The 27267-nt window shown below is 53.2% G+C and overlaps 2 protein-coding genes across 7 annotated transcripts; one reads left to right on the plus strand and one right to left on the minus strand.

The window, feature by feature from the left end:
• Positions 1 to 402: 402 nt before the first annotated feature.
• On the minus strand, positions 403 to 27267 carry CA3H20orf202 (chromosome A3 C20orf202 homolog). Of its 3 annotated transcripts, none has more exons than XR_015249422.1 (7): positions 26701 to 27267; positions 23783 to 24978; positions 18476 to 18662; positions 17300 to 17405; positions 16151 to 16362; positions 6551 to 6797; positions 2329 to 2435 (listed from the first exon to the last, which is right to left on the minus strand). XR_015249422.1 is itself a non-coding variant. In XM_086701875.1 (6 exons), exons 5-6 carry the CDS (start codon positions 6066 to 6068, stop codon positions 2202 to 2204), a joined length of 300 nt encoding a protein of 99 aa, XP_086558001.1. In that variant the 5' UTR covers positions 6069 to 6797; positions 16151 to 16362; positions 17300 to 17405; positions 18476 to 18662; positions 23783 to 23893; the 3' UTR covers positions 403 to 2201. The 3 variants fall into 3 exon arrangements, 1 of the variants encoding a protein (XP_086558001.1); XR_015249421.1 differs by lacking the exon at positions 2329 to 2435 and having other exon boundaries at positions 6367 to 6797; positions 23783 to 23938; positions 24050 to 24978; XM_086701875.1 differs by lacking the exon at positions 26701 to 27267 and having other exon boundaries at positions 403 to 2435; positions 6003 to 6797; positions 23783 to 23893.
• TMEM74B (transmembrane protein 74B) lies at positions 18961 to 24300 on the plus strand. 4 transcript variants are annotated; one of them, XM_086701873.1, is made up of 2 exons: positions 18961 to 19069; positions 23298 to 24300. In XM_086701873.1, exon 2 carries the CDS (start codon positions 23339 to 23341, stop codon positions 24035 to 24037), a length of 699 nt encoding a protein of 232 aa, XP_086557999.1. In that variant the 5' UTR covers positions 18961 to 19069; positions 23298 to 23338; the 3' UTR covers positions 24038 to 24300. The 4 variants fall into 4 exon arrangements, with proteins under 4 accessions (XP_086557999.1, XP_086558000.1, XP_086557996.1 ...); XM_086701874.1 differs by lacking the exon at positions 18961 to 19069 and adding an exon at positions 19547 to 19770; XM_086701870.1 differs by lacking the exon at positions 18961 to 19069 and adding an exon at positions 19886 to 20027.

The raw sequence follows: 27267 nt of genomic DNA on the forward strand, positions 1-27267 counted from the left end.
AGAGAACAGAGATGAAAAAGTAAGCTTTTTCTCTGTGCTCTAGCCCTGCAGTGTCTCTCCAGGCTCACCCTGCTTGCCGGTAAAGTCTAACAAAGTCCAACCCGGAGCGGCTGGTAACGCAGAGATGTGGTTTTTGGGGCCCCACCCCCAGCATCACAGAACAGGGTTTTTTTTTTTTTTAATATTTCTTTTTAGGGGCGCCTGGGTGATTTAAGCATCTGACTCTTGATTTCGGCTCAGCTCATGATCTTACGGGTTGTGGGTTTGAGCCCCACATGGAGCATGGAGCCTGCTTGGGATTCTCTCTCTCTCTCTCTCTCTCTCTCTCTCTCTCCCCTCTCTCTCTCTGCCCCTACCCTGCTCACACTCTATCTCTCTCAAAGTAAATAAATACACTTAAAAAAATTTTTTTAAGTATTTATTTTCAGTTGTGGTAAAATATAACATAAAAGTTGCCATTTTAACCATTTTTCAGGGTGCTGCTCGGTGACATCAAGTATATTCACAGTGTTATGGCCCCGCCACCACCACCATCCAACCATAGAACTTTTCTCATCTTGCAAAACTGAAACCGTGGACCCTTTAAACAATAACTCCCCGCTGTCCCTTCCCTAAGCTCCTGGCAGCCAATCTTCTACTCCCTGCCTCTATGGATTGACTATGCAAGGTGCCTCATACAAATGGGATCATACAGTGTCCTTCTGTGACTGGCTCATTTCACTTAGCATCATGTCTTCAGGGTTCACCCATGTTGTAGGACGTGCCAGAATCTCCTTCCTTTTCAAGGCTGATGGATATTCGATTTTAAGTACATACCACATTTTGTTTATCCTCTCAGCTGTGGGATAGAGAAGTATTTTTTTTTTTATATTATCAAACACTGTATTGTATTAAAATCCCAGGTTAGTCTGACTGTAAGCATTGTACATACAACACATCCCCCTTTGCCTCTGTATACAATGGCTTTACTTTTCCAAAGCCAGAAAAACAGTATTCTAACAACATGCAAGTCGATTCTCAAAAATAAAAAGTCTTACCAATCATTGGACCATCGTAACACAAGGCCTTTCACATTTCACCTGCCTTATTTTTAAAGTCTTTCTTATAGGCAGATAGAACTTGTCAAAGTTATGACTCCAGCACCGCATACGACAGAGCGTTCTGTCACAGCCCAAACCTCATTGTCTGAGGTTACAGGACTGTTGCTGCCAACGCCGGGTGCGCAAAATGCCCTTTTCTTTAGCGTTTCTCTTTGCTTCTTTGAACATCTGGGTTGTATTCTTCAGGATCGTTTGGGTTGCACGTGAGGGCAGCCCTACTCAAGTCAGCTTAAGCAGAAACAAATCGGGTGTGCGTGGTGGAGGATGTGGTGGTGGAATTTCCTGGTTTGTGTCACTGGAAAGAACGGAGGAGTAACTCACACAATCAGGGACTAAAAAGAGCCAGCGCCCTTCCTCTCTGTCCATCTGTCCTGTGGCCCTTCCTCTACCCCCCCCCCTTTTTTTTTTCCTACTGAGGTCAAGTTTTCTTCACCTGGTAGGGAGAGCACATGGCCATTTGCAGCACTCCCCCGCCTTGCAACCGCAGTGGAAAGAACATCCAGATAGCGATCCCAGAGAAGGACTGTGATTGGCTCTGTTGAGTCACATGCCCTCCCGTTGGGCCAATCATGTTATTAGGGTGGTTATGAATTATTATTGGCCATGCCTGGCCATAGGCCCATCCCTGTGGCTGGAGTGGTGACTGGGCCTGTTGCTTTCAGAGGGAGGAATCTGAAGGCCCTCTGGGAAGACAGAAAACAACTATGGAGTCACTGTGGGGTGGGGGAGAGGGCACTAATTTTCGCCAGGGCAACAGCAAACATCCTCTGCGTGGAGATCTTCCTTTGTCTTGACAATCACCTTATGAGAAATGCCCAAGGGTAGGATTACTGCTTGCCAGAGGCCACGAATCCACTGGTGTTCACACCCGATATCTTATTTGTGCCTCACCAAAAACCCTGATGAGCCACTGAAAAGGAACCAATGACACGGAGAAGTTGAGTGATGGGTTCAAAGACGCATAGCGGATGAGGGCAGAGAGGAACCCAGAGCCCTGGCTCCCCGACTCCCATTCCAGTGCTCTCTTCCAGCAGCATCACAGTCAAAAGTTTGGACAAGCAGGGGGAGAGTTCAAGCCCGGCCTCAGGCCTGGCCAGTTAGTCAAGGGAGGGAGCTTCGCCGGCTGTCTGCCCCTCGGAGGAGCTGGGCCAACGCCTTGGAGGAGATGGAGGGGCAGCCCCGGCTTTCAGAGCCCGCTCGAGCTCTGATGGGGGACGTCCCTCTGCTGGACGTGGCATCGTCCCAGTGAGCACTCTTAGCACGCAGTTCCTCCAGGACCCTGTGAAGATGCCTCAGTGTGAGCAGCAGCCTCTGGTCCTGAACCTGCATCTCAGCCTAGGAGAGAGAATGAGGGTGAGGGGGCTGGGCAGTCCCCAGAAAGCCTGTTCCTGTCGCTGGCTCCCTGGACACAAACCCACAACCTCACAGGAGCCCTGTCCACCAAAGCCTCAGTTTCTTCACCTGCAAAGTGGAAGGCATTCGCTTCCCTTTCAAGGCTCTCAGGAGGACTGAATGCGTTTGCCTGTGCTCTAAAATACAATGTGCTCAACTACCAAGCTCTGTGAGAACCTTCATCATCATCATGGTTAAAAAAAAATTTTTTTTTAATGTTTATTTATTTTTGAGAGAGAGAGCATGAGTGGGGGAGGAGCAGAGAGAGAGAGAGAGAGGGAGGCACAGAATCGGAAGCAGGCTCCAGGCTCTGAGCTGTCAGCACAGAGCCTGACACGGGGCTCGAACTCACCAGCTGTGAGATCATGACCTGAGCTGAAGTCGGATGCTCAACTGACTGAGCCACCCAGGCGCCCCAAATTTTATTCTTATTCACAGCCCCACTCTATGCCTTAATCCTCACTGCAACAAACAAAGCACTTTATAGGCATTAAAGTGAAAGCGACTTCATGTTAAAACAAAGTAGAGTATACCTTGCAAGCAGGCGGGAGGAGCCCTTTGAAACAGCGATTCTCAACATAAGGTCCAGGGAAAGCTTGGGTCCCCAAAAACCCTTTCAGGGGTCAGGGAGGTCAAAACTACTTTCACTACAATCCTAAGACATGATTTGCCCTTTCCCTTTCATCTTCTTATGAACATAGAGTGGAGTTTTCCAGAAGGTACATGACACATGATATGGCATTTGATGGCATGCATAAGCGGTAAGAGAATCCAGCAAATTTCTATTGTAATGAGCATACTATTGTTTGGGTTTTTTAAGTTTTATTTAGTTTGAGAGAGAGAGAGAGAGCATGAGTGGGAGAGAGGCAGAGAGACAGAGGATCCCAAGCGGGCTCCGCACTCCCAGCATGGAGCCCGAGGTGGGGGTTCGAACTCACGAACCCTGAGATCCTGACCTGAGCTGAAGTCGGTCGCCCAACCAACCGATCCACCCAGGTGCCCCTAGGCATTTCTCAGTTTGGGCTTCACATTCTGTCAACACTGCTCAGCGTAACTCACATGATAAGATGTTAAAACTTCACTTTTCTGACTGGGTAATTCTTACACACGATACAAAATTGCAAAGCCACAAAGGGGCATGTGGTGTAAAGTTTCCCCCACGTCCTCCCACCCCATGCTGCACTTCAGTCTGCTCCCCCAAAAGGCACCCCGGGGAATGGCGTCCCTACTGTCTGTCTGTCCGTCTGTCTGTCCCTCCAAGAGGTAATTATTAACATTACTTCTCCATTAGGGGAGTATTTTCTTGTCATGACAAATTACGTCACCAATGTGAATGGAAAGCCACCACAGGCGAGCAGCAGTGGTCCCAACAGAGTAGAGAGAAAACCACCTTCTGAGAACACGGGGGCTCCCCAGGGCCACCTCTTCCTTGATGTTGGGGAAAACCTGAAGTCTGTGTGTTTTTGTTTTTGTTTTTGTTTTTAAATTGTAGGGTTTTCCTGATACACGTTGTCATCCAATCTTTGGCACCAGCTTCAAGCACGGGCTCCTGAGAACGCAGTCAGGCACGCGGCGTGGCAGCAGTGTTAGGGGAGGTGGGAGACTCAGTGCCTTTGGACTTGGCCGGAAACCCTGAGCAAACCAGCTTCAACAGGAGGCGGGGGTGCCACTCACCGAATGAGGGGTCCTGGGGGCTGGAGCTCTGCACTGAAAGCTCTTTCCTGCCTCTGAAATGAATGCCCCTTAGTCATCCGACTGGTTTGCTTTGGCACAGTTCTCTCTCTCCCCTCTTTCAGGTCCCACCAGGTGTTTGGGGCTTCCGTGATCCCCATCACGTAAGAGCCAGGGGAGGCAGGAGGGCCCTGGACTTTTCGTCTATGGTAACGAGTGTTACCACTCAGCTCCCTCTGACGCGCCAAATCACTGTCCAGGGCTGATCCCTCCCTGCTGGTCAAGTGAAGCCTCTTGGCTGGGCTCCAGGGGTGTCGTTATGGAGTTATGCGACTCCCTGTGATAGAAGACAAAATCGGCGTGACGGGGCAATTTACAAGACCGGGATCGGCAGGTGGAGACTCAAGGCTCCCATCTCTTGGCATCATGTGGAGTGAGGTGCTTGGGCCTGGGAGGCTTCCCCCAGCCCTGCCTTGTTTTTCCTCTTTATGTGGTGAGAGAGAGGTACCTTAGCAGGTGGAAATCGGACTTTGGGTTCAGGCACCAAGCCGACTCAGCGTGGGTGCCCAGGGTTCAGGGGAGCGTAGGGAAGGCCCCTGCCCAGCCTCTGGATCCCTGGGGACTGTGAGAAGCTGCAGCTCCCACTGATGGAGTCCCCCCGCCCCCACCATGAGAAGCCCTACTGGGTCAGCCCCTCCCACTGGGGTGAGGACAGGGTTGGGTCCCAGCTGGCCTGTTACCTGGCAACCGAGAAGGTCATTTTTGGACAATCCCACCTGTCCCTCCCCTGACTAAAAAGCTGGGCTATTGGGATCCAAACCTTGGGTGCCTTCTGAGATTCCCTGAACCACTTCTTTCTCTCTCTTGACCAGTGTCCTCATGAGCTCTGGGGCATCCCTCTGTTTTTGGACTTGGAGAAAACAGCACGAAGAGAGGCATACGGCCTGGCTTCCGGAGCAGCCAGCAAGGAACCAAGTAACGTAATCCATGAATTCAGGAGGGGTAATGCCCAGGGGGTGGACCTTTACCCACAGGAAACAGGAGACAGGAGTGAGCTGGGCAAGTACAGTTTCTCCTCTGTCCCCCTCCCCCAGGGTGCAGATTCCCCTTTAACCCCTGCATCCTGCAGAGAACATTGCAGCCAGGAAAACCGGCTGCGGAGAGAGCACTGGGCCTCTTGAGGTTCCTTCCAAAGTGGTGGCCTGCTTGGTGACACAGTGCATCGCCTCGCATGGCATCGCCCTTTGCCACCACCCCCTCTTTCCCTCGTTCTCACCTCTCTAGGCTGCGCCTCCAAATATATCGTTCGTATCCCAATCCTTGTGCAGGTTTCTTCTCTCTAGAGGGCCCGGGGCTAGGACAGTGGGTGTGCCCAACCTCCCCCTACCCCCCACCCCCGGGGCGAGGCTTGTGATAGCCAAGCAGACACTAAGGGAGTTACACCTGCCTTCTTACCAAACTATGACAGTAACCCCAGCAATGTCGGTTCTATTGCCATCCCATTTTTATGGTAAGGAAATTGAGGTTTACAGGGGTCAAGTCACTTGCTGGAGGCCACACAGCAGCAGAGCTGGGCGCGCTCCCAGGACTCGGTGTAATTCTAAGGCCAGTCTGGCCAGCACTGCACCCAGAGCCTCCTCCTATGTAGGCCACGACCCACTTATCCCAGCACCTGAGACGGCGATTGTGTGCTTCATGGCTGGTATCAGAGGGGAACCTGCGGGGCCTATCCCCTGGTTCCAGGCTCTGCCCCCCGACAAGGGGCCCTAGGAGGGGGGCCCAGGGAACCTAGGAAGATATGGGTGGAGTCGTCAGGTAAAAAGAAATGTGAGGTCTTACCAGCTCCTTTCTCAGCCACTCCAGGGTCTGCCCAAGACTTGGGGTTGGCTCTTCTGCTGTTTCCATCCCAGTGTCCTTGGAGGAGACCTTGATACTGACCCGGTGATGGGCCCGAGGGGCCTTTGATTTGTACAGTCTCCTACCTGCTTCAAGCAGGGAGCAGGGTCTGCCTCAGTCACTGAGGATGGAGTTAATGAGAGCAGGAAGTGGCTTACGTTGGAAAATGTGGCTGGTTTTTTTTTTTTTTTTTTTTTAAAGGGCTTCAGTGCTCTGAACGGTATAAGGAGGGAAGGAAGGAGACCACTGGGGTATGGACACCTCAGTGCCCAGTGGTTCCGGAATCCAAGGTCTGACGCCAAGAGGATCAGAGTGACTGTAAAGCTTTAAATAATGACAATTATTACTATACGATTAATGATTAATTAATAATTATGAGACTAGGTGGCTCTTTCTGAAGGCTGGGTTTGCTCTGAGTGCTTTATATATATCTGATCCCCTTTGGGGCAGATAGTGCATCCATGTCCCTAATCCCCTCCCTCCGTCCTCACCTCTCCACAGAGTCTCGATAAAGGGACATCTTCACTTTCCAGGTCCCCTTGCTCCTGGGGTGTCCTTGCCCCCATTTCTAGAAAAGGAGATCAAAGCGGAAATTTGCGGTTAGACTTCTAAGAAAACTTATCTTCCCGATAAAAGGAAAAATGTCAATGAAGCTCCCCCTTTACTCCTACTGTCTTCTCCTTCCTTCAGCCTGGAACGTGGATGTGATGCCTGGAGCTACGGGAATCTTCTTGAAACCTAAGACAGAGACCAAAAAAATCGTGGAGACATTAGAAACCACTGAGCACAGAATCACCAACAGCATCTGCCTAGTATGTGAGATGATAAAACCTCCTTTTTAATTGGGCAAACACAGGCCAACAGATACACCATTTATTCTTCACAACATACTGTGAAGTAGGTATACTTTAGTTGTTTCTTTCAACAAACACGTATTGACATTACTACGTGCCAAGTTCTGCTCTCGGCTTTGGGGATATGTCCCCTAATCAAATGTCCTGGAGGACATCATAGTGGATGGAGAAAACAGTGATCACATTGATATTATGATGGAAATACACAGGATCTATGCCTACATAGAGTTTAAAATAACTTATTCTGTCCACATGAACGAGGTACCCCAAACTAAGAATTAACATGGCGGTCCCAGATAAAGAGCAGAGGGGACCAGCAAAACTCATTTCAGGAGGACTTGCCCTCAAGCCAGGCTGCACAATCTGTCCACAAAGCTTCCTTCCAGAGGACTTCAGAATTCAGAATTACGAGACACACAAGGGAAACATCAACCATAAGTGAGAGTCAGCAGACGCCATCGACAGCAGGGCTAGGCCCCTCTTTTCCGGGCAACTTCAAAGGAAGACAACGACAAAGTATTTTGCAAGGAATTAAATTCGTACAAGAAAGAATAAAAACATAAGGGAAAAGCACCGTTAAAAAGGCAGACTCGGGGCACCTGGGTGGCTCAGTTGGTTAAGTGTCCGACTCTTGATTTTGGCTCAGGTCATGAGCCAAATGAATAAACATTAAAAATAAATAAACATTTTTTTAAAAAGGCAGATTCAAAAAAGAACTAAATAGAATTTATAGAAGCAAAAATGAAAGCAAATGTGTATAAATGAAAGAAAAAAAGAGTGTACCTTTGGAGTAGTCCCAGAAGACAGAGCGAGGGTAGTGAGTACAGGACCTAGGGAGGCAGCCTGGGACCCCGTGGGAGGAAACTTCTGCACAGAATTCTGCCAAGCTGGCATTCAGTGGAGTGCCCAGGGCAGCCTGGATGCTGAGGGAAGGGGAGGAGCTCCACTGGCTTGGAGGCGGGACCTGGGGCTCCTTCCAAGCATGAGATGGACCAGACAGGAAAGGGTGGCCATTCAGGAAGCCAGGACATCTGGCTGGGGTATGTAACCCCAGCTCTTCCAAACTTTGTGTGTGAACTTGGACCTCATCCTTTCCATCTTAGGTATAATGAGATTCAAAGTAGTTACTAAATTGAGTTGTAAGAAATGTCACATTGCTTGTGCCCTGGGGTTTACAGCCTGAGATGCATTCTGCCACATGCAGAACAGATTTTGGGTGCAATTTCTCCTGGTTCCGTGGTCACTCTTTAGCACCAGAGAGGGTCCAAGAAACTCTTGTCTGCCACGTTGGCCAGAAACAATTTCTTCCAGGCTGTGTGTCACATGACCCTGTAGTGCCCCCAGCCGGAGGCAGCCATCTACAGATGGGACAGGACGGGGTGGTTTGTGGGTCACGGTATGAAAGGAGCTGAGTCCAGGGTGGTGACCAAATGACCCAATCAGATCTTCTCTCTGAGAAGGTGAATTTGCAAAGATGGAGAATCCAAAACTGAATTGTGTAACAAAGCTCTCCAAAACTCCATCCCTTCAAACAGCAGTCATTTATTTTCGCTCTTTAGTTTGTGGGTCGACTGGGATGGTCTGCGGACCTGCAGCCCCGAGCCCGCTTTGTGGAATCACTGGGTTACTGGGCCATGTTTTCCTCTTGGCAATGGCAAAGGGTAAGAGGGCAAGTGGAACCATACAAAGCCTCGTAAAGCCTAGACTCGAGACTGCCACCGTTTTCTTTGCCACATGCCACTGGACAAAGGGAGTCACCTGGCCAAGCTCAAGGTTAAGAGGCCGGGATGTGCACTCCACCTACAAAGAGATCCTGGCAAGCATGTGGAGTTAGGGAGGAGTGGGGAAGAGGGAGCGCCAATTCTAGACCAGGAAGGAAGTTAGTTCAGGAGGGGGGCCCTGGACCTTGGGGGGGCCCAGAGGGAAGGTGGCAAGCAGAAACCAGGAAGTGGCAGGAACTGGAGGCAGAAAGAATTGCTGTGGCAGTGGCAGGAGACACGGAAAGAACCAGAGAGACGGTGATTTCAGAATGACGGTTGAAGGATAATCTAGGACCACCAACATTTATTGACCTTCTGCTCTAGACCAGGCATCACGCTAAGCCCTTGACATACAGAACTCCGTTTCATCCTCAAAATCTTATGGCCGCAGTTCCCAAACCATGTGCCAAGGCACCCCAAGGGACTGCAGAATACTCACGGAGGCACTGCGAAATATTTTTAAATTTTGAGGGAGATACAAAAACCTCTAGTGGCTACTGGACAAGCTACTATTAAGGTGTTTGAACCTAAATGTTTAACAAACAGCCCTTAGGTATTTCTTTGAGGCTGGCACACTGTGAAGAAAATACTGAGCATTGGGGCGCCTGGGTGGCTCAGTCGGTTAAGCGTCTGACTTCGGCTCTGGTCACGATCTCGCGGTTCGTGAGTTCGAACCCCGCATCGGGCTCTGGGACGCCAGCTCGGGGCCTGGAGCCTGCTTCGGATTCTGTGTCTCCCTCTGTCTGCCCCTCCCCTGCTCATGTTCTCTCTCTCTCTCTCTCTCAAGAATAAACAAACATTAAAAAATTTTTTAAAAATTACTGAGATGCTAAGGGTGCTGTGAACTTCAGCCTATAAAGTCGGTACCATTGTTCTCTGCACTTCATAGTTGGTCATAGATAGATCCTATTATCAACCTCTTTTACCGATGAGGAAACTGAGGCTCCAAGTGGCATGGATTTTTCTAGGATCAACCAAGCAGGTGAACAACAGGGCTGGAACGAGAACCTGTCCTCCCTGACCTGCATGGGAGGATCTTGCTTGATGTTACAAAGTAGTGGGGGGGGGGGGGGTCGTGCAGGGGCTCAAGCCAGGCCACGTTCTGTCCCCCTGGGCAAGCCCGGTGGCTTCTCCGCCCGACACAGTAGTGGTGTTGCTAGGAGCTCTTGGCACTTAGAATCTCACGCTCCGTCCTTGGCCTTTAGCACTGATGCCTCATCACCCTGGAAAGCCATTTCTCGTGGTTAACTCATTTTGATGCATTTTCATTGATTTTTAATCCCACTCTCAAGATGCTGGCTCATAGCACATTTTACTTCACAGACGCAGCAAGGCTTGGCACACAGGGATAAGTCTGGTGGAGCCGGGAGGCCCGGAAAGGGAGAAGCTTAAATCCCGGAGGGGGGGGGGTGGGGAAAGGTCCTCACCAAATAAAAAAGCCAGAATGGCCATCCATTCATCATCCATGGGCAGCTAATAACATGGCTTCCATGTGCCAAACCCTCCACTGGGTGCCGTGGGTATATAGCGGTGAGCAAGAAAGACCACGCACGTGACCTCTGGGGCTTATAAGGTCCATTAGCAATCAGATGGTTCGAAAATTGTTCTTTATACTACAAGAATGGCATAGATATAGATGTAGATATAGATATAGATATAAATTAGGTATATAGATACAGAGGATATAGACATAGATAGATATAGATATAGATATAGATATAGATGATATATAGATGATATAGATATAGATATAGATATAGATATAGATATAGATATAGATATAGATATAGATATAGATATAGATAGACATTGAATGAATGAATGAATTTGCAGATGAAGAACTGCTCCACTGGAAATGTGAATTGCCCATGCAAGTCAGCAACTATGGCAAAGCAGGGTGTCCCTCAATATCCCTTCTTCCGTTCACACATGGCAAAACACTACATTCCCAGACTCCCTTGCAGGTGTAAATGCGGCCACGTGACTCAATCCTGGCGGATCGGACAGGAATGGAACCGATGGGTGCAATCTCTGGGCTGTGCCCTTAAGAAGGAGGCGGAGGAAGGTTCCTGCCCCCTCCCCTTGTCCTCCTTCTGCGGATTGGACGTAGTGAGTAGTCGGAAGGGCTGGAGGTGGAGCAGCCATCTTGGACCACAAGGTAGGAGCTGGCAGAGCGACAAGATAGAAGGAAGCTGGGTCTCTTGTGATTGGTGAAGCCACCAGCCAGCCTTGACTGCCAAGTGCACTTTATTTTTTTTTTATTTTTTTTTCAACGTTTATTTATTTTTGGGGGGACAGAGAGAGACAGAGCATGAACGCGGGAGGGGCAGAGAGAGAGGGAGACACAGAATCGGAAACAGGCTCCAGGCTCCAAACCATCAGCCCAGAGCCTGACGCGGGGCTCGAACTCACGGACCGCGAGATCGTGACCTGAGCTGAAGTCGGACGCTTAACCGACTGCGCCACCCAGGCGCCCCACTGCCAAGTGCACTTTAACATGAGAGAGAAATCAGGTCATGATTGTTTCGGGTCTCTTTATTACAGGAGTTAAGCCAGTGTCCTATAAATACAGCAGCAGAAGCCGGGCCCTTGATTTCCCCTCCGTCACGTCCTTTCCACAATCTCCTCCCACCTATGTGTTTTAGTTTCTCACACACGTTTTCTTGGCCATGACCTGATCTGCTCCTCTGTGATGTTCGCAAGCACGTGCGAGCATGCCAACCACAGGGAGCACAAGAATGGAGTACAGCTGGCTTGGGGGGCCCGACACCCCCTCTCCTTCTGTGGCCGCGTGTCCCCTTCCAGCAGGCCCCCACTTGGGCCCAGACAAACAAGACCGGTAATCCATCACTTGTCTGCTGCCTGCGCCCTATATCTCTGCATTCGTAGGTCCCGGAGCCCGGGCCCGGCACCCCGCGTCCTGTAGCAAATGCTCCCCGAGCCGTGTCCATATCCTCTCAACACCCACCTTCTCCGTATGTGTCCAGGCCTCCTACCGCAAAGCACGCCTGACCCTCTGCTTCGGAAACGTGCTTGACCTGTGCGGAGGACCTGTACAGACCGGAGCACGGGAACAGCCCTCCGCAACGACAAGCCGCGGTCAGTGGGTAGAGACCTCCCTTCCCTCGGCGCTCGGGAATCCAGCTGGACTGAGCCTCAGCTGCCCACAGCGCTCACAGGCTCGTCGATGCACCTGCAGTGTGTTAGAAGCCTTCCCTTCTCTCTCACTTTCCCATTCCATCTGCTGCGCCCCCTGGGACCACCTCCCGAATAAGCCCCTTGCCCTCCAAGTCTTGTCTCAGGTCTGCTTCTCAGGGAACTGAGGCCACAATACGTCCTATCCTCGGGTGCCCTGTACACCTGGGTCCCGTGCATCTCTTTCTGAGCACACCTGTGCTGCCCTTGAGTGTCCTATGCATGGTATACTAGCCCCTGGTACACAAGTGCCCCGTATACGTGTGCCTTACACACACCTGTCCCATGTCCAGGCATCACAGTCCTACATCCCTACCTCCTAGGTCAGGGGAGTGTGGCCCCTGCCCCCAACGAGGTGGTGGGGACTTGAGTGAAGCAGAATGAGACAGGGGGAAGAAGGCCCCCTTGACCCCAGCGGGCCTTGGGGGCGACTCGGATGCAAGTTGCCTGGTTCTTCCGAGCCCCGGTTCCCTCTCCTGGTGAATAAGCTCCAGCTCTAAGCTGTCCTGGGACCAGGGAAGATGACCCAGCATGGGGACTGGTGGCACGCAGGAGGTACTCCATCAAGGCCCCCCCTCCTTTCTTCCTGGGCCCACCTTCTCCCGAGGGGTGCTTTAAATGCAGTTAACCCAGTGCCTCCAGCGCCCGGAGCCTGTGCTGGTCTGGGGAGAAGGACCCGTGGATGAGAGAAGACGAGGTCCCTGTCCTCACGGAGCTGCCAGGTGGAGGGGCTCGCTTTTGCAGAGCCTGGGGATAGGACTCTCCATTCCTCTTCTTTTTTTCTCTCCAGAGCAGGGAGAAATCACAGCACCTAGGTTTTTCACTCCCCAAGGCCGGGAGCTCCAGACTGACCAGGTGGAGAGGAAGGAAAAGAGGGCCGAGGTGGCTGAAGAGGTAGGTGTGTGTGTGTGTGTGTGTGTGTGTGTGTGTGTGTGTCTGTGTGTGTGTGTGCGCGCGCGCGCGCGCGCTCTCTCTCTCTCCAGGGCCTGATGCATACACGGCCACCACCTCATTTCCTCCGGTCCCTGAACCGTGTCCCATTACCGTGATATCAGAGCCACTCCCTAAAAGCATCAGAGCTCCAGGAAAACCAGGTGAGCCAGGATGGTACCAGAGGGTAAACATAAAACGAGTGAGCCAACCCAAACACCAGAACTCAGCAAGATGCCCAGAGACGGACGAAAGTGAGTGCGGTAGGGCACAGTAGGATGTGGCTGGAACTTGAGGTCTATCTGAGGTCCCCAAATCAATCTGGAAGTCAGTGGTTCTGGTTGTACTTCTGCTAACCCTCAGTGTGGCCATAGGACAACCTTTTTTCTCTTTGGCCACTCATGTATTTTCTTTTTTTTTTTTTAATTTTTTTAAATGTTCATTTTTGAGAGACAGAGTGTTAGCGGGGGGGTGGCGTGGGGAGGGGGACAGAGAGACAGGGAGACACAGAATCCGAAGCAGGCTCCAGGCTCCCAGTGGTCAGCACAGAGCCCAACGCGGGGCTCGAACTCACAAACCGCGAGATCATGACCTGAGCCGAAGTCGGACGCCCAACCGACTGAGCCACCCAGGCGCCCCCACTCATGTACTTTCTTCTCAATTTTTGCCTACTACCTCTACATTGATTTACTTATACTGTATATGTCTTTAAACTGACCATATTAGAGAGGAATGGCTCCTCTGACAGAAAATCCCAACTAATACTGCTTCCATAAGATAGGGGTTTATTTCTCTCACAAATAAAAGTTTGGGAAACTATTCCATGATCATCTGGGATCCAGATTCCTTCAATTTTGTTGCTTCTCCATCCTAATGTGCTTCCACCTCATGGTGCAAGGTGGCTGCACAAGCTCCAGCTATCAGGTCTGCATCCCGGCAGCAGGAACAACAAAAGAAGAGAAGGAGGGCATATCCACTTCCTTTGAGAACACTTAATACATGGAGTGCCTGTGTGGCTCAGTCAGTTAAGGGTCTGACTTTTGATTTTGGCTCAGGTTGTGAGATCAAGGCTGGCATCAGGCTCTGCTCTGGGTGTGGAGCCTGCTTAATAGTCTCTCCCTTTCTCTCCCTCTCTCTCTCTCTCCCTCTCTCTCTCTCTGCCTCTCTCCCTCGGCCCCTCCCCCACTTGCACATGTGCGCGCTCTCTCTCTCTCTCAACCCCTGCCCACTCCCCACAATACATTTTGCCCACACGCTACCTCCTCTGATAGTGTAATGGCTTAGTGTCCATTTGGTCACATCTAACTGCAAGGGAGGCTGGGAAATGGAATCCTTATTCAAAGGGCACTGTGCCAGGTAGTAATCAAGGGTTCTATCCCAGTGGGAGAAAGGGAGAGTAAATATTAGAGGAAACCAGCAGACTACGTTGCCCCAACTTTTATAAAGACTCATATTTTCTTCTGTTTCACTCTAAGCTACATTATCCACAATATCTCTGGTTTCATGAACTAGTTATATATTTTCTAAAACACATTAAAATAAATACCTCGCCATACACACACACATGCGCGCGCGCGCACACACACAGATATATGTGTATAGATATAGATACACTCTAGAGGTGCGAGACTGTTACCATCCCGGTGATCTGTGCCTGTTGGTATTCATACCCTTATGTACACCCCTCCCCTCGACTCTGGACTAGACTGTCACCTGCACTAAAGCAACAGAATACAGCAGAAGTGACAGTGTGCCTGTTTCAACCCTCAGCTTTAAGAAGCTCCAACAGCTTCTTCTTTCGTACCCGGGGGAGAGTCGAGGGCCGTTATCAAATCTCTGACCACCTTGAGACCGCCATTGTGTGAGGAAGCCCAAGCTAATTATCTGGCGACCACGTGGAAGAGAACAGAACAATCCAGCTGACAGCTGACAGTGAGAACCAAGTCCCACATACGTGGTGATGTCTGAGTGTTTCCAGCCACCTCCCAGCTGTCTGGACCACTCCAGCTGACGCAGAATTGAGCTGTCCCTGCTGAGCCCAGCCCAAAACTGAGCAAATAAGTGGTGGTTTTCTTTTAAGCTGTTAAGTTTTGGGATGGTTTGTTATGCAGCGATATATAACTAAAACACATTTATCTATAGAACACCTAAAATCATGTTATGCATCATTGCTCTTTTGGAAAATTCTGGATTAAGTGATGCTCTAATGTTCTAGAAGAGCGCACACTCTCTCTCAGACTCAGATATCACCAGATAGATGCACAAACAGGAAATTGATCGGAGATTGTGGCATGCCAAGACGACCACAATAATCTCCCAAAGGGTCTCTGTTTCTCTCTTGTCCCACCTGGGAGTAGCTGAAGAGAGAACGTTTTTAAAATGCAGATCTGGGGGCGCCTGGGTGGCGCAGTCGGTTAAGCGTCCGACTTCAGCCAGGTCACGATCTCGCGGTCCGTGAGTTCGAGCCCTGCGTCAGGCTCTGGGCTGATGGCTTGGAGCCTGTTTCCGATTCTGTGTGTCTCTCTCTCTGCCCCTCCCCCGTTCATGCTCTGTCTCTCTCTGTCCCAAAAATAAATAAAAAAACGTTGAAAAAAAATTAAAAAAAAAAAATGCAGATCTGATCACAGCACTCTCCTGCTTACCACTCACGGCAGTGTGCAGAAGGGGTCTCCTCAGGTCTGACTACACACTCAGATTCCACAGATGACCACAAGCCACACTTGACGTTGACCTACTCTGAAGGATACAGGACAGGAACCTTAGCTTGCTAGCGAGGCACTCGAAGAATGCTAGCACCAGGCACTTCTGTCAGTGGGGGCCTCATGGGAGCCAACACCTTTGCACCTGCCGGATGATACGAGTCACCGTCCTCAGGAAGCCCAAAGTACGATTTGCCACCAAGTAGTTATCATTCCTTTCAGTCCAGATGTAGTTTACCAATCTCTCTTCCTGTTTTAATTTAAATTATTGTTTAAACAATTTTTTTTAACGTTTAGTTTATTTTTCAGACAGAGAGAGACAGAGCATGAGCGGGGGAGGGGCAGAGAGAGAGGGGGACACAGAATCCGAAGCAGGCTCCAGGCTCCGAGCTGTCAGCACACAGCCCGACACGGGGCTCGAACTCACAGAGGGTGAGCCGAAGTCAGACGCTCGACCGACTGAGCCACCCAGGAGCCCCTTAAATTATTTTTTTAGAACAATTGTAGATTTATAGAAAAACTGGGAAGGTAGTATAGAGAGTTCCCATATATCTGGCGCCCAGTTTCCCTATTATTAACGTCTCACATTAGTACAGGACGCTGGTTACAATGAATGAACCAATACATTATTAGTAGCTAATGTCCATACTTACTCAGAGTTCCTTAGTGTTCACCAGTGTCCTTTTTCTGGCCAGGATACCACACGACATGTCTCTTTAGGCTCCTCTTGGCTGTGACAGTTCCTCAGGCTTTCCTTGTTTTGGATGACCTTGACAGTCCTGAGAAGTGGTCAGGCATTCTGCAGAATGTGCCTCAACTGGGATTTGTCTGATGTTTATCTCATAAGTAGACTGGGGTTGTGGGTCTGGGGAGGAAGAACACTGAGGTAAAGTGCCATTCCCATGACATCGTATCAAGGGTTACATGCTTGATACATACATTCCCATGACATCATGCTATCAATACAACGGGCTGATGTTGACCTTGATCACGCGGCTGAGGTAGTCAGTTGGTCATGCTTCTCCCCTGTAAAGTTACCCCCTCTTCCCACCGTACTCCCTGAAAAGTCACTATGCTCAGCTTACACTTCACTGGGGAGTTATGTTCCCCCTCCTTGGGGATGAAGTATCTATACATTTGGAATTCTGCCCCTTTTTGTTTTCGTCGGTCATACTTCAGGTTTATAATCGAGTACTGCCTTATTTTATTTGTTTAAAATTGTCCAGCTTTTGAAAGCTCTTTCAGCTGCTCCCTGTATCCTTTGACACACTCCATCGACGTGTGTGTGTGTGTGTGTGTGTGTGTGTGTGTGTGTTTATGTATTGCGTGTTTTTTGTATTGAAGGACTTCCTTACTTCCTGGCACTCTAACGCACCCCATGCTCATCTTGCGTATGTCCTGTTCCAGTCCCAGAATCAGCTCTCTCTCCCTGGTTCCTTATGTTGGTGAACGGTATTGGAGACCAAATCTGGGGACCACATGTGCTCACTGCTGTGCGCTATCACTGTCCAGGCACCTGTTTACCTACCTGGGTGCATACACATACTTATAAGCATTTCTACATGGAATCTTCTGCATCTAAGTTAAGCTAAACAGGAATTCCTCCTGATAGCTCCAATTCTAATCAATTACCATATGGATCGTTCCAGCCTCTTCCTCAGGGTCATTTTTATCATAGCGATGTTGCCTAGTAACATAGTGGACATATGTTTATCTGTTTCCAAGGAAACAGAGCTAGATAGTTAACCAAAGGTCAAATTCTCCTGCAAAAGAGGAAAAGGTTTTGTTAACCCTTTACTCACACGGATCAGTGGCTCTCACTGCTTGGAGGGTGAGAACAAGCTTTGGCCTGCGAGCGAGCGAGCGCTGCAGTGACCTGGCTTGCTGATGGTCCGGAGTAGATAAATGCTATGGAGAAAAATTCAGAGTTAAGGAGTAAAGGGAGCTGGGACACTGCTAGTTTTTTAAATGTTTATTTATTTAATTTTTATTAAAAAAATTTTTTTTTAATGTTTGCTTATTTTTGAGACAGAGAGAGAGCATGAACGGGGGAGGGGCAGAGAGAGAGGGAGACACAGAATCCGAAGCAGGCTCCGGGCTCCGAGCCGTCAGCACAGAGCCCGACGCGGGGCTCGAACTCACAGTCCGTGAGATCATGACCTGAGCCGAAGTCGGATGCTTAACCGACTGAGCCACCCAGGCGCCCCTATTTATGTCTTTTAGAGAGAGTGGGGAGAGGGGGAGAGGTGGGGTGGGAGGGGGAATCCCAAGCAGCCTCCACACTCAGCATGGAGCCCAATGCGGGGCTCGATCCCATGACCCAGACCCTGGGATCGTGACCTAGACTGAAATCAAGAGTCGGATGCTCAAGCGACTGAGCCACCCAGGCGCCCCGGCACTGCTAGTTTTTAAAGGATGGTCTGGGCAGGTGTCTCTGAGAAGGTGACATCTGACCAAAGACTTGAAAGACGTGGGGGAGTGAGCTCTGGGGATGTCAGGCAGCAGAGTGTCCCGGGGAAGAAGGAATGGTAAAGGCAAAGGCTCTGAGGCAGGACTGTGCATGACCACGGGAAGGGACCACGAGTGTTTTATAGGGAGGTCTTTATGGGGAGGTCCGACACCACAGCTGGCTTCCCCTCAAAGCCCCGAATGAGAGGCCAGGCCTGTGAGGTCAGGGAGACACTGAACCCTCTTCATTCCTGAGGTCCCACCCAGGTCTCCACCACACCAGCCTCCAAGGCCCAGGCACCCAGCTTCCAGGGCGGCCTCTGCAGTCCTGGCTGGCTATGGACCGCACGGGCCTTTGGAGCAGGACAGGTCAGGCTCTCCCACGAGGTGGCTGTGGCGCCAGGACAGGGTAACCTATCTGCCGGTCCTTCTAGGTGGCGGCCCCCAGCTGATCTTCTGGAAGCTCCTACAGCCTGCATTTTTATCCTGCATTTTTAGGATCCCACCCACAGGTAAACGCTGAGGCTCACAGAGGTGAGAGGTCCTAGCTGAGGACAGGCAAGTGAGCTGGCCTCAGTCTTCCTGGGGATCCATGATCTTCAGACGGAACTCGGGTCTTGTTCCCAACCTCCAGGAACCGAGAGTGTCACTTTCACTTTTGTGCTCTGGGCACTTCACTCGATCCCACTTGAACCCGATTCCCCTTTAATCTGGGCCCTGTAAAGGAAAGAAACACTGAGAGCCTCACCCGTGTTTCATCCACGCACACTGTGCTGAGCTCTGGGGGAATCGGGGAATCAGACAGGGGCCCCGACCTCCAGGAGCGGCCAGTCTGATGAGGGAGGCTGGCACGGAGAGGAAATAACTCTTTTTTTTTTTTTAAATATTATTTTTGAGAGAGACAGAGCACAAGTGGGGGAAAGGCAGAGAGACAGGGAGACACAGAATCCGAAGCAGCCTCCAGGCTCGGAGCTGTCAGCACAGAGCCCGACGCGGGGCTCGAACTCACAAACCGCGAGATCATGACCTGAGCCGAAGTCGGACGCTTAACCGACTGAGCCATCCAGGAGGGAGTAACTCCTCAGAGATCAGGCAAAGCGCCAGTCCAGCTGGAGGGTCCCGAGGTAGGCTTCCCAGGGGAGGAGGCACTACAGCTGGGCCTTGGAGGGGGACGGTGTGTGTGGCCCTTGGTAATTCCCCAAGAGAACACCTACCTTGGACTGTGCACCCCGCTGTCCCACAGAGAAAGAACAGGGAAAGGGGAGGGGGGAGGTTCGTCGGAAGCTTCCTTTCAGCCTTCAGGTGGCGCCCTTGAGCCACGGAGCCGCACGCGCCTGGGAAGACTGTCCCGACCTGAGGACCCAGGAGAGGACCCGGGTCCCACCTGGGGGCTGTGCGTGTGGGTGGGGGGCGGAGGCGAAGGGAGCGAAGGGGCTCTGCGCGGTAGGGGCTCCCCGGCGTGGGCGGGGCGGGGGGGGGAGAGGCAGGCGGCGGGGGAGGGGTCTCCCCCAGCACCCACACCCGCGCCCCGCCCCTGCACCCGTCCCCGCGGGCTCCAAGCTTCGATTCCCCGAGCCCGGGCGCCGGCGGAACACATAAGCCCTCCGGGGACAGGGAGGGGGCTGGAGCCTGATCCCCCGTCGGCCCGACACCCAGCCTGCTACCCGCCTCCCGGTCCCTCCCCGCGCTAACTCTCCGGGCGCCCGCGCCGGCCGCGGGCGGAGCTGGATCGGCGGCTCTCCGAGCTCCCCGGCCCCCGCCCCTGCCCCTCCCTCCCCGGAGCCTCCAGCGGCCGCCGCCGTAGAGCCCCGCGCGGCGCGAGCAGGTACGTGCGCCTCGGCAGCGGCTCCGGGCCGGGCCGGGCCGGGGAGGGGGCGGGAGCCGGGGAGGGCGAGGCGGTGGCAGCCGGGCCCGCGCCCGCCTGGGCTGCGCCGCAGCGGAGACACCGGCGGGCGGGCGCCGGGGCGGGGAGGCGGGCGGGCGCGCGGGGAGGACGCGCCCCTGCCCTGGCCCGCCGGCCGCCGGTGCCCGCGCCTCCCGCGTCTCCCGCGTGCGGAGCCGGGGAGGGAGGCCCCGGCGCAGGTACGCACGCGGCCCGGGGACGGCGCGGGGGAGGCCGAGGGCCCCGGGCGCGGAGGGCCGGCCAGGGAGAGCTAGCCTGACCTCGCGGCCCGGCCGAAGGACACGCGGCGAGGGGGACCCGGGCGCACGCCGGTCGGCGCGGAGCCCGGCCTCCCCGGGCCGCCGGGCCGCCCTGCTACCGGCGCCGCCCGGCCCGGTCCGGCCCGGCCCGGCCCGGCCGCGTTTGTGGTCAAGGGCAGGAGCAGGGGGTGTGAGCTTCGGGCAGGCGGGCGCGCGGTGCGGCGGGCAGCCGGGGTGCTGGGGCTTTCTGCGTGGAACTTTGGGTATAACGGCGTGGACCTGCGTGTGCGTATGTGCGCGTCCCGAGGCTTTGTGTACAACTCGTGCGTGTGTGTATCGATTGGGTTTTGTGAAGCTTTACCCACGGCCGCTGTGCGTCTGTCTCCCCGAGCGTTGGTGCGCGCGGGTGGGTGGGGTGCCGGCCCCCGGGCGGGTCTTGGGGGGAGCCGTCCTGGGGGTACTTAACTGTGTGTGCGTAACCAGCTCTACCCCTTCCTGGGGTGTGAGTACCAGTGTGGTCTGCGGGATCTGTGGGTCACCCTGCGTGGCTTCCCACGTCTGTGGGTGCTGCCGGTGGAAAAGGTCCCTGGGGTTGTGGATGTGGCGCCGGGGTGCGTCTTTCAGATCCTGTTGGACTGCAGAGAAAATTGAAGGGTAACTGGTACCGTTCGGGGAGCCGTGAACACTGGGCCCCCGCATCTTTGCCAGTTTGTTTCTGCTTGTGTTTGGGGTGACTGGGCGTGCCCTTGTATAACTGGTGGGTATCTCTGAATCCGTGTGTGGGAGACGTCACAAACCTGGGTGACAGGACGCCTCCTTTTTCTCTGCCCTTGTCCCGACGCTGGTGTCCTCTAAGAAAAAGTTTTGGGTTCCTGCTGGGTGAAAGAAAGCCCTGCTCCCAGAATTTGGGTGCCCTGAGTTTCCTTGGGCTATGGAAGCATCGGCATGCTGGTCTGGGAGGGGAGTTCTTGGGCCACTCCAGGAGCTGAGTTCTGTGTAAGGTGTTAAAAATCTGGGTGTGTGGTGGGGGGGGGGGTTGGGGCGGGGAAGGGACACATCTGGACACCCACTGGGCAGGAGGGGTCACCGCCAGTCCCTGTTCGCGGTGGCAGTCAGGAAAATGGTTTTGGTGCCAAGAGTAAAAAAGCCAGCTAGCACGCCACACCTCTTCTGTCCGTTTACTGGAAAGTGGGAGCAGTCTGGGCAGAGCCTGGCTCTGAGTAGGTACCCTGCTACCCCGGGTTGGGGTTGGGGGAGGGATTGTCTGCCTGGGCAGGTTGCTGCGCCATTCCTGAGGGCTGGCTGTGTTCCAAGCCAGGGGGGCTGGGCGGGACCCAGGCGGGATTCAGACACATCCCTGCCCTCAGGCTGCTCACCGTGGCCTTAAACACTGGGGCAGAGTAGAGTCTACGAGTGGGGGCTGGAAGAGCCAGGGACGCAGGGCGGAACGGTGCCACCGGGACAGGACAGCTGGGGGTTCCCAGGTTTGTAGGTGATCATAATGCTTAGGGAAGCCGTGTTCAACCCCTGGCCCCCACATGCCTGCCAGGGGATCGTGGCTGTGGTTTGCAAAACGGAGACAGTAATTTCTGCTCACGGGGCTGGTGAAGGTTGCAGGAGACACTCCTGAGTGAAGTGCCTGCTTTGGGGCGTGTAGGTGCTCAGTAAAGGTTTATTAAATTGGAACTCAGGAGAGAGGGACGCGGTGGTAGGAATGGGTTGTAAGCGGAAACTGGCTTTGTACTCAGATGAAAGGCCCTGTGTGTGCCAAGAGGAGGGATCTACTGCAAAGTCCACGATGGAAGGAAGATCAGAAAGATCGAAAAACGTGCCTTCCTGCACTGAGGCTCTTTTTCATTCATTCATTCACTCTATTCACTTCATTTGCTCATATTCTCTCTCTCTCTCTCTCTCTCTCTCTCTCTCTCTCTCTCTCTCACACACACACACACACACACACACGGAACCACAGAGCACTGGAGAATAAACTCAGGCATGGAAATGCAGAGAAACATCTAGAATCATGTGTATACGTATGTGTAGACGCACCAGGGCGTGTGAGCCACCCTATACTGCGGGGTCTCCATACAGCGTGGAGACCTGGGTCTGTGTGCCTGGGGCCCTGGGTGTCCGTGTGTACAAGGAACAGAGTAGTTCTGCTGTGGGATCAGGAGTTCTGTCTGCTGCGTGGGGAAGGGGACTGAGGTAGGACCTGGAGGGGGACAGGCTCTGGACCTGCCCGAGAGGATGCGTCATCCACTCCGGCTGAGTGTGGCTGTCGGGGAACGAGGGCCTGGGGGGGGGCCAGATTCTTCCGTTATTGCAAGAGAAGCCGGGAACCCAAAGTTTAAAATGTAAAATCTTTTGCTTTTTCTATACTGGCAACTACTTCAAAAACAAATGAACAGACCAGAAACAAGAAAAAAGCAAAACCTCTATGAGCCAAAAATGGTCCGAGAGCTGGTCCCAGCTGGCCTCTGAGGCACCCTCTCTAGAATGCCCTCATCCCCTCTCACTGCCGGGGGATTTTCCACTCACTCTCTGAGGTCTGGCTCAAATGCCACCAAGCCTTAGAAGCTTCTCTGACTTTCTCCTCTTTGTCTGTACGTCATCTTCCTCCTCTCCACCCCTCCCCCCTGCCCCCGGCCATTCTCATTTCACGACAGCCCAGCCGTGTCCCTTAGTTGAACTGGCTGGGGCCTTGCATTATTTTGCGAAATCCTCACCTTGACCTCGGAGGGAGGCGTTTTGCTTATTCCCATTTAACAGGTGAGAACATTGAGTCTGAAGAGGTCACATCGCTTGCCCGAGTTCAAGGGGCGAAGCTGGGATTTGAGCCTGATCGCCACCATCTGAATGACAGTGATAGCTTGCTGCTCATACTTATTGTTTTGAGAAGTTTACAGGGATTATCTCAAGCCCTACATCAGTCCCAGTGAGTAGGGCGTAGTAGTGTATTATCACTTACTAGGGAAACTGAGGCCCAGAGAGGGTAAGTAAATTGCCCAAAGCCACCTGCCAGCCAGTGGGGGACAAGGTCCTGGGCTGGATAGGATGGCACCACTCGGTCACTGTCTAAGACCCCACCCCCATCTGTCTGGCAGGTTCCCCCAGGGACTGTGCCTGGACCGCCCTCACATTGCTCGTGGCGCCAGCAGGCTCTTGGTCGAGGTCTGCTAAATTCAACTGACTTTTTCTTTTCTCTTCCAGCTGCCAAGGGGCCAAGGGATGAGCGGGGGCCCTCCTTCCCAATGGCATCTCCCCCCAGCCTGGAACTGAAGACACTGCACAATGGCCCCCAGATCCCAAGGAGACCAGCCCCTCTGGGCCCGGTGGGCCTACCCAGGGAGGGTGTGGAGAATGCCTGCTTTTCCTCAGAGGAGCGTGAGACCCATTTCCAGAACCCTGGGGACACCAGACTGGGCAGCTCCCCCAGCCCCCCTGGGGGCGTCCCCTCACGACCCCGATCCCAGCGGGACGATCTATCCCTGCGTTCAGAAGAGGGGCCAGGCCTGGAGCCCGTGAGCCGCCCGGTGGATTATGGCTTTGTTTCTGCTCTGGTTTTTCTGGTGAGTGGGATCCTCCTGGTGGTGACTGCATACGCCATCCCCCGTGAGGCCCGCGTCAACCCTGACACGGTGACAGCGCGGGAGATGGAACGACTCGAGATGTACTATGCCCGCCTGGGCTCCCACCTGGACAAGTGCATCATCGCGGGCCTGGGGCTGCTCACAGTGGGTGGCATCCTCTTGTCAGTGCTGCTGATGGTCTCCCTGTGCAAGGGCGAGCTGTACCGCCGGCCCACCTTCGTCCCTGGCAGGGGCTCCAGGAAGACCTATGGCTCCATTAACCTGCGCATGAGACAGCTCAATGGGGACGGGGGCCAGGCTCTGGTGGAGAACGAAGTTGTCCACGTCTCAGAGACCAGCCACACCCTCCAGGGGTCTTAAGTAAGAGCTCACCCTGTCTGGCTGCTTCAGCTTCAGGGCTACAAGGCTCCCGAGAGCCTGGGGTTGCAGACTGAGCTTCACGTAGTGTCCTGCGGAAGCAGTCTTGGGTGCTGTGGGGGGGAGTCCGGGGCCGGGCCCAGGCTGCACATGTGAGAGCAGCCCCCCCCCCCCCCCCCACCGATGTGTTTGCAGCTTGAGGTTTTGCATAAGGTTTGTTTGGAGGATGGCTTCTGCTGCTAAAAATACAAAAGTTTGGAAACCGCTGCCCTGGGAAGATGAGGTTTCTTGGCATTTCCAAGGATTGAGAGCCCTTTGAAAGGCTGTCCATCCTGTTTCTCATGCCTTGGGGAATTCCTGGAGCTCTGCTGTCCTCATCAGCCAAGTGCGGGTGCTGGGCGACCTCGGAGGGACCCCCCCCCCCTTTCAGCCCTGACCATCTGTTGGGAGCTGGCTTCCCGAGGAGAGGAGAAATCAACACCAAGGCGACCATCCCCTCTCCAGGCCTCAGTCCCCCTGACTGTGAATTGAGAGGGTTGGGCTGCATGATCCCTGGGGCCCCTCCAGTTCTGCCCTCGGAATGGGAGCCCAGTAGATACAGGAAAGGAGGGTGTCTGGCTGCTGCTCACCAATCTCCGCCATTTTCTGGCCCGGCTTGGGTGGCCGCCGCTGTCCGACATCTAGCCGCTCGCGTGGTCCCGAATCCCCTGGTTAGGCTGGGTTGAAGTCCAAAGTTTGCTACAGCCCGATTTTGGTCTGGGGATCGAATTACCTGCAGCGACCAGATCGTCGCACACATTTTACAAAGTCCAGTGCACCCCTGGACAAGAGCGGTCTTTCGTACAAGAAAGGGTGAGAGGACTTTGTTGTATTTCCGTGGACAGGATGTGGGCTTCTGTCACCTCCCACTTCTCAATGTTACGTCTCTGGCCCCGGACCTTATCCTGGGAGCAGAAAAAAAAATTTTTTTTTAGTGCTGAATTTGTAACCTCCCTTCTTCCCCTTAGCGGTAAAGTGAGCCCCAATGTATTGGGGGAGAAATCAGGCATGTTCTGGTGGCCTAGCTCTAGCTGCAGTGACCACTGTTTGTTCCGTTTTTCTCGTGGGGTGTTTGCAGAGTCCCTCCAGACTCTAAACTACTGATGAGGAAAGGAAGTGAGCTCTAGGGGGCGGGGAGATACAGGTGCTTGAGGCCCGGGGGGTGGGGGAGGCATCACCCAGTGTGATGGGCCCTAGAGGGCTTTGAGAGGACACACCTTCCAAGTCATTGACGTGAAGACCCTAAAGGGGTCATTTCCATGAGCCCCCTGACCCCAGGCAGGTCCTACCCACTCCATCTCAGTTGGCCACGTGGGCCCTGGATCCCAACTGTCTCTTGGGGGTGGGAGGGTGTGGTGGGAATGGGGTCTGTAGGCTAGAGCAGCCCTGATTAGCCGTAACCTGAGCCTTCAGTCCCGGGAGCCGAACATCTGGGAAATGTAACAGCACAGCTTCTACGACAGATCAAATATCTGCTCCTGCTGGCAGGTTTTGCCAGGAGCAGAGGGCTGGGGGAGGACTGGAGGGGACAAGGGCTGTTCAGCTTGGCCCGCTGGGCTCTTGTTCCTGGTGTCGAAGGGGTGTGGTTTGAAAAGAACAAAGCCTCTAGCTGGTGAAAGATTCACAAGTCAGGGCTTCCCTGATGTGTCAATTTCCACTCCCCCCCCCCCACCCCCCCCCCGCCGCCCCACCTCGTTCCAAGGAAGAAGTGAATGCTCTATGTAAACTACAGTCAAGTTGGACATCCCAAAGGATGGGTTAAGGCCTTTCAAATCCATAGTGATAATAATAAAAATACTGGTCCAAGCCGTATAGATTACTGGGACAGTGGGGGGCTCATCTGAGTCTCACCTGTTGAGTGGAGGCATCTGGGACCCTCAGTTCCTATCAGTGTAAATGCAGTGAATTGATTTAGGGGCTAAATCTGTTGGAAGATCATATCCTGGGAATCTCAGGTTTTCTCCAAGCCAGAGAAGCCTGCTTTGCATCCTAATGCAGAAACTCCTTTAGAAAATGTGTATAAATGGATCGAGGCCGTCATTACCTTGTCAGTGAATTAAGAAAACCGGAGAGCCAAAAACATTTCCCCAAGAGTGCGGCTCAGATCTGCCAGCCGGTGGGTCAGAAACAGGTTTAGGAAGGAATCGGGGAGACACGTGGCGCAGGGTGCCGAGAACCTTCTTTGCAGGCTTTGTTGGGGGGTGGCTGTGAAGCGGTCCCAGGGAACCCCGTGGTCCCTGGGATGTGCCTCACTTCTAGGACCTGCCTTTCCCACCTGACATGCCACCAGGGCCCCCAAACCTTGCTTCCCTAGTGTGTTGGTTATCCACTTTGGAGTTGGGAAGCCCTGGGTCTGAATCCAGGCTCTGCCATTCACTGGCTGTGTGACCTTGGGCCAGCCACTCCACGTCTCTGAGTATTGTGTTATCTGTGAAGGGGGAGAGGTAGGAGGTCCAGACACTAAGATCACTCCTTCCCCACCTCAGTTGGGGGTAAGTAGATTAGGCCTAAGACCTTGGGGCTGCCCTTCTGCCCGCCGCCTCTCACACCTCTCATCCTACCCATGAGCACATCTGGTTGGTTCTATGTTTGGAATCTGCCCGTGCCTGCCCCTTGGCCACAATTACCTGGTCCACATTGCTCATCGGTATTCCGATTTCTCTCCTGTCCGCCCTCTGCCCCCAGTTCATCTTCCACACTGTGGCCAGACAGATTTAATTGGGTCAGGTCATTCGTCGGCTCAGAACTCTCCTATGCTTCCCTCTCATTCTGGGCAAAAGCCAAAAGTCTCCCTCTGGTCAGGTGTACTGTCCAGGCCCCTCACTTGCCCCAGGCACCTTCCGAGGCCCAGAGTCAACGTTTTATATGTAATTTTTTTTTAAAGGACGGCCCCTGAAATTGCATAGATTCAGGTCTCCCCAGATGTGTGTCCCTTCCCCACAGTGGCCCATGAAATCCTCTCGCAGTCTGGCTCCTGTGCCTCTCTGGCCTTATTTCTCACACCTTGCCTCTTTGCTCACTCCAGCCACACTCGCCTCCTTGTGCTGTTCCTCAAGCCTGAAAGGCACACTCCCACTTCAGGGCCTTTGCACTTGCTGCTTCTTCTACCAGGAAGGCATTTCACCTTAATACATGCAAGGCCCACTTGCTCGCCTCCTTAGGGGCTTTATTTAAATACCCCCTTGTCAGCGAGT

This window comes from Puma concolor, chromosome A3 (genome assembly GCF_028749965.1).
Source record: "Puma concolor isolate L17-30 chromosome A3, mPumCon1.1.hap2, whole genome shotgun sequence".
Taxonomy (NCBI): Eukaryota; Metazoa; Chordata; class Mammalia; order Carnivora; family Felidae; genus Puma; species Puma concolor.

Coding starts and splice junctions, on each gene's coding strand:
- CA3H20orf202 (XM_086701875.1), bottom strand. CDS start 6,068: ATGGAAACAGCAGAAGAGCCAACCCCAAGTCTTGGGCAGACCCTGGAG. Junction 2,436..6,002: donor AGTGGCTGAGAAAGGAGCTG/GTAAGACCTCAC, acceptor TCTCTCTCCTAG/GCTGAGATGCAGGTTCAGGA.
- TMEM74B (XM_086701873.1), top strand. CDS start 23,339: ATGGCATCTCCCCCCAGCCTGGAACTGAAGACACTGCACAATGGCCCC.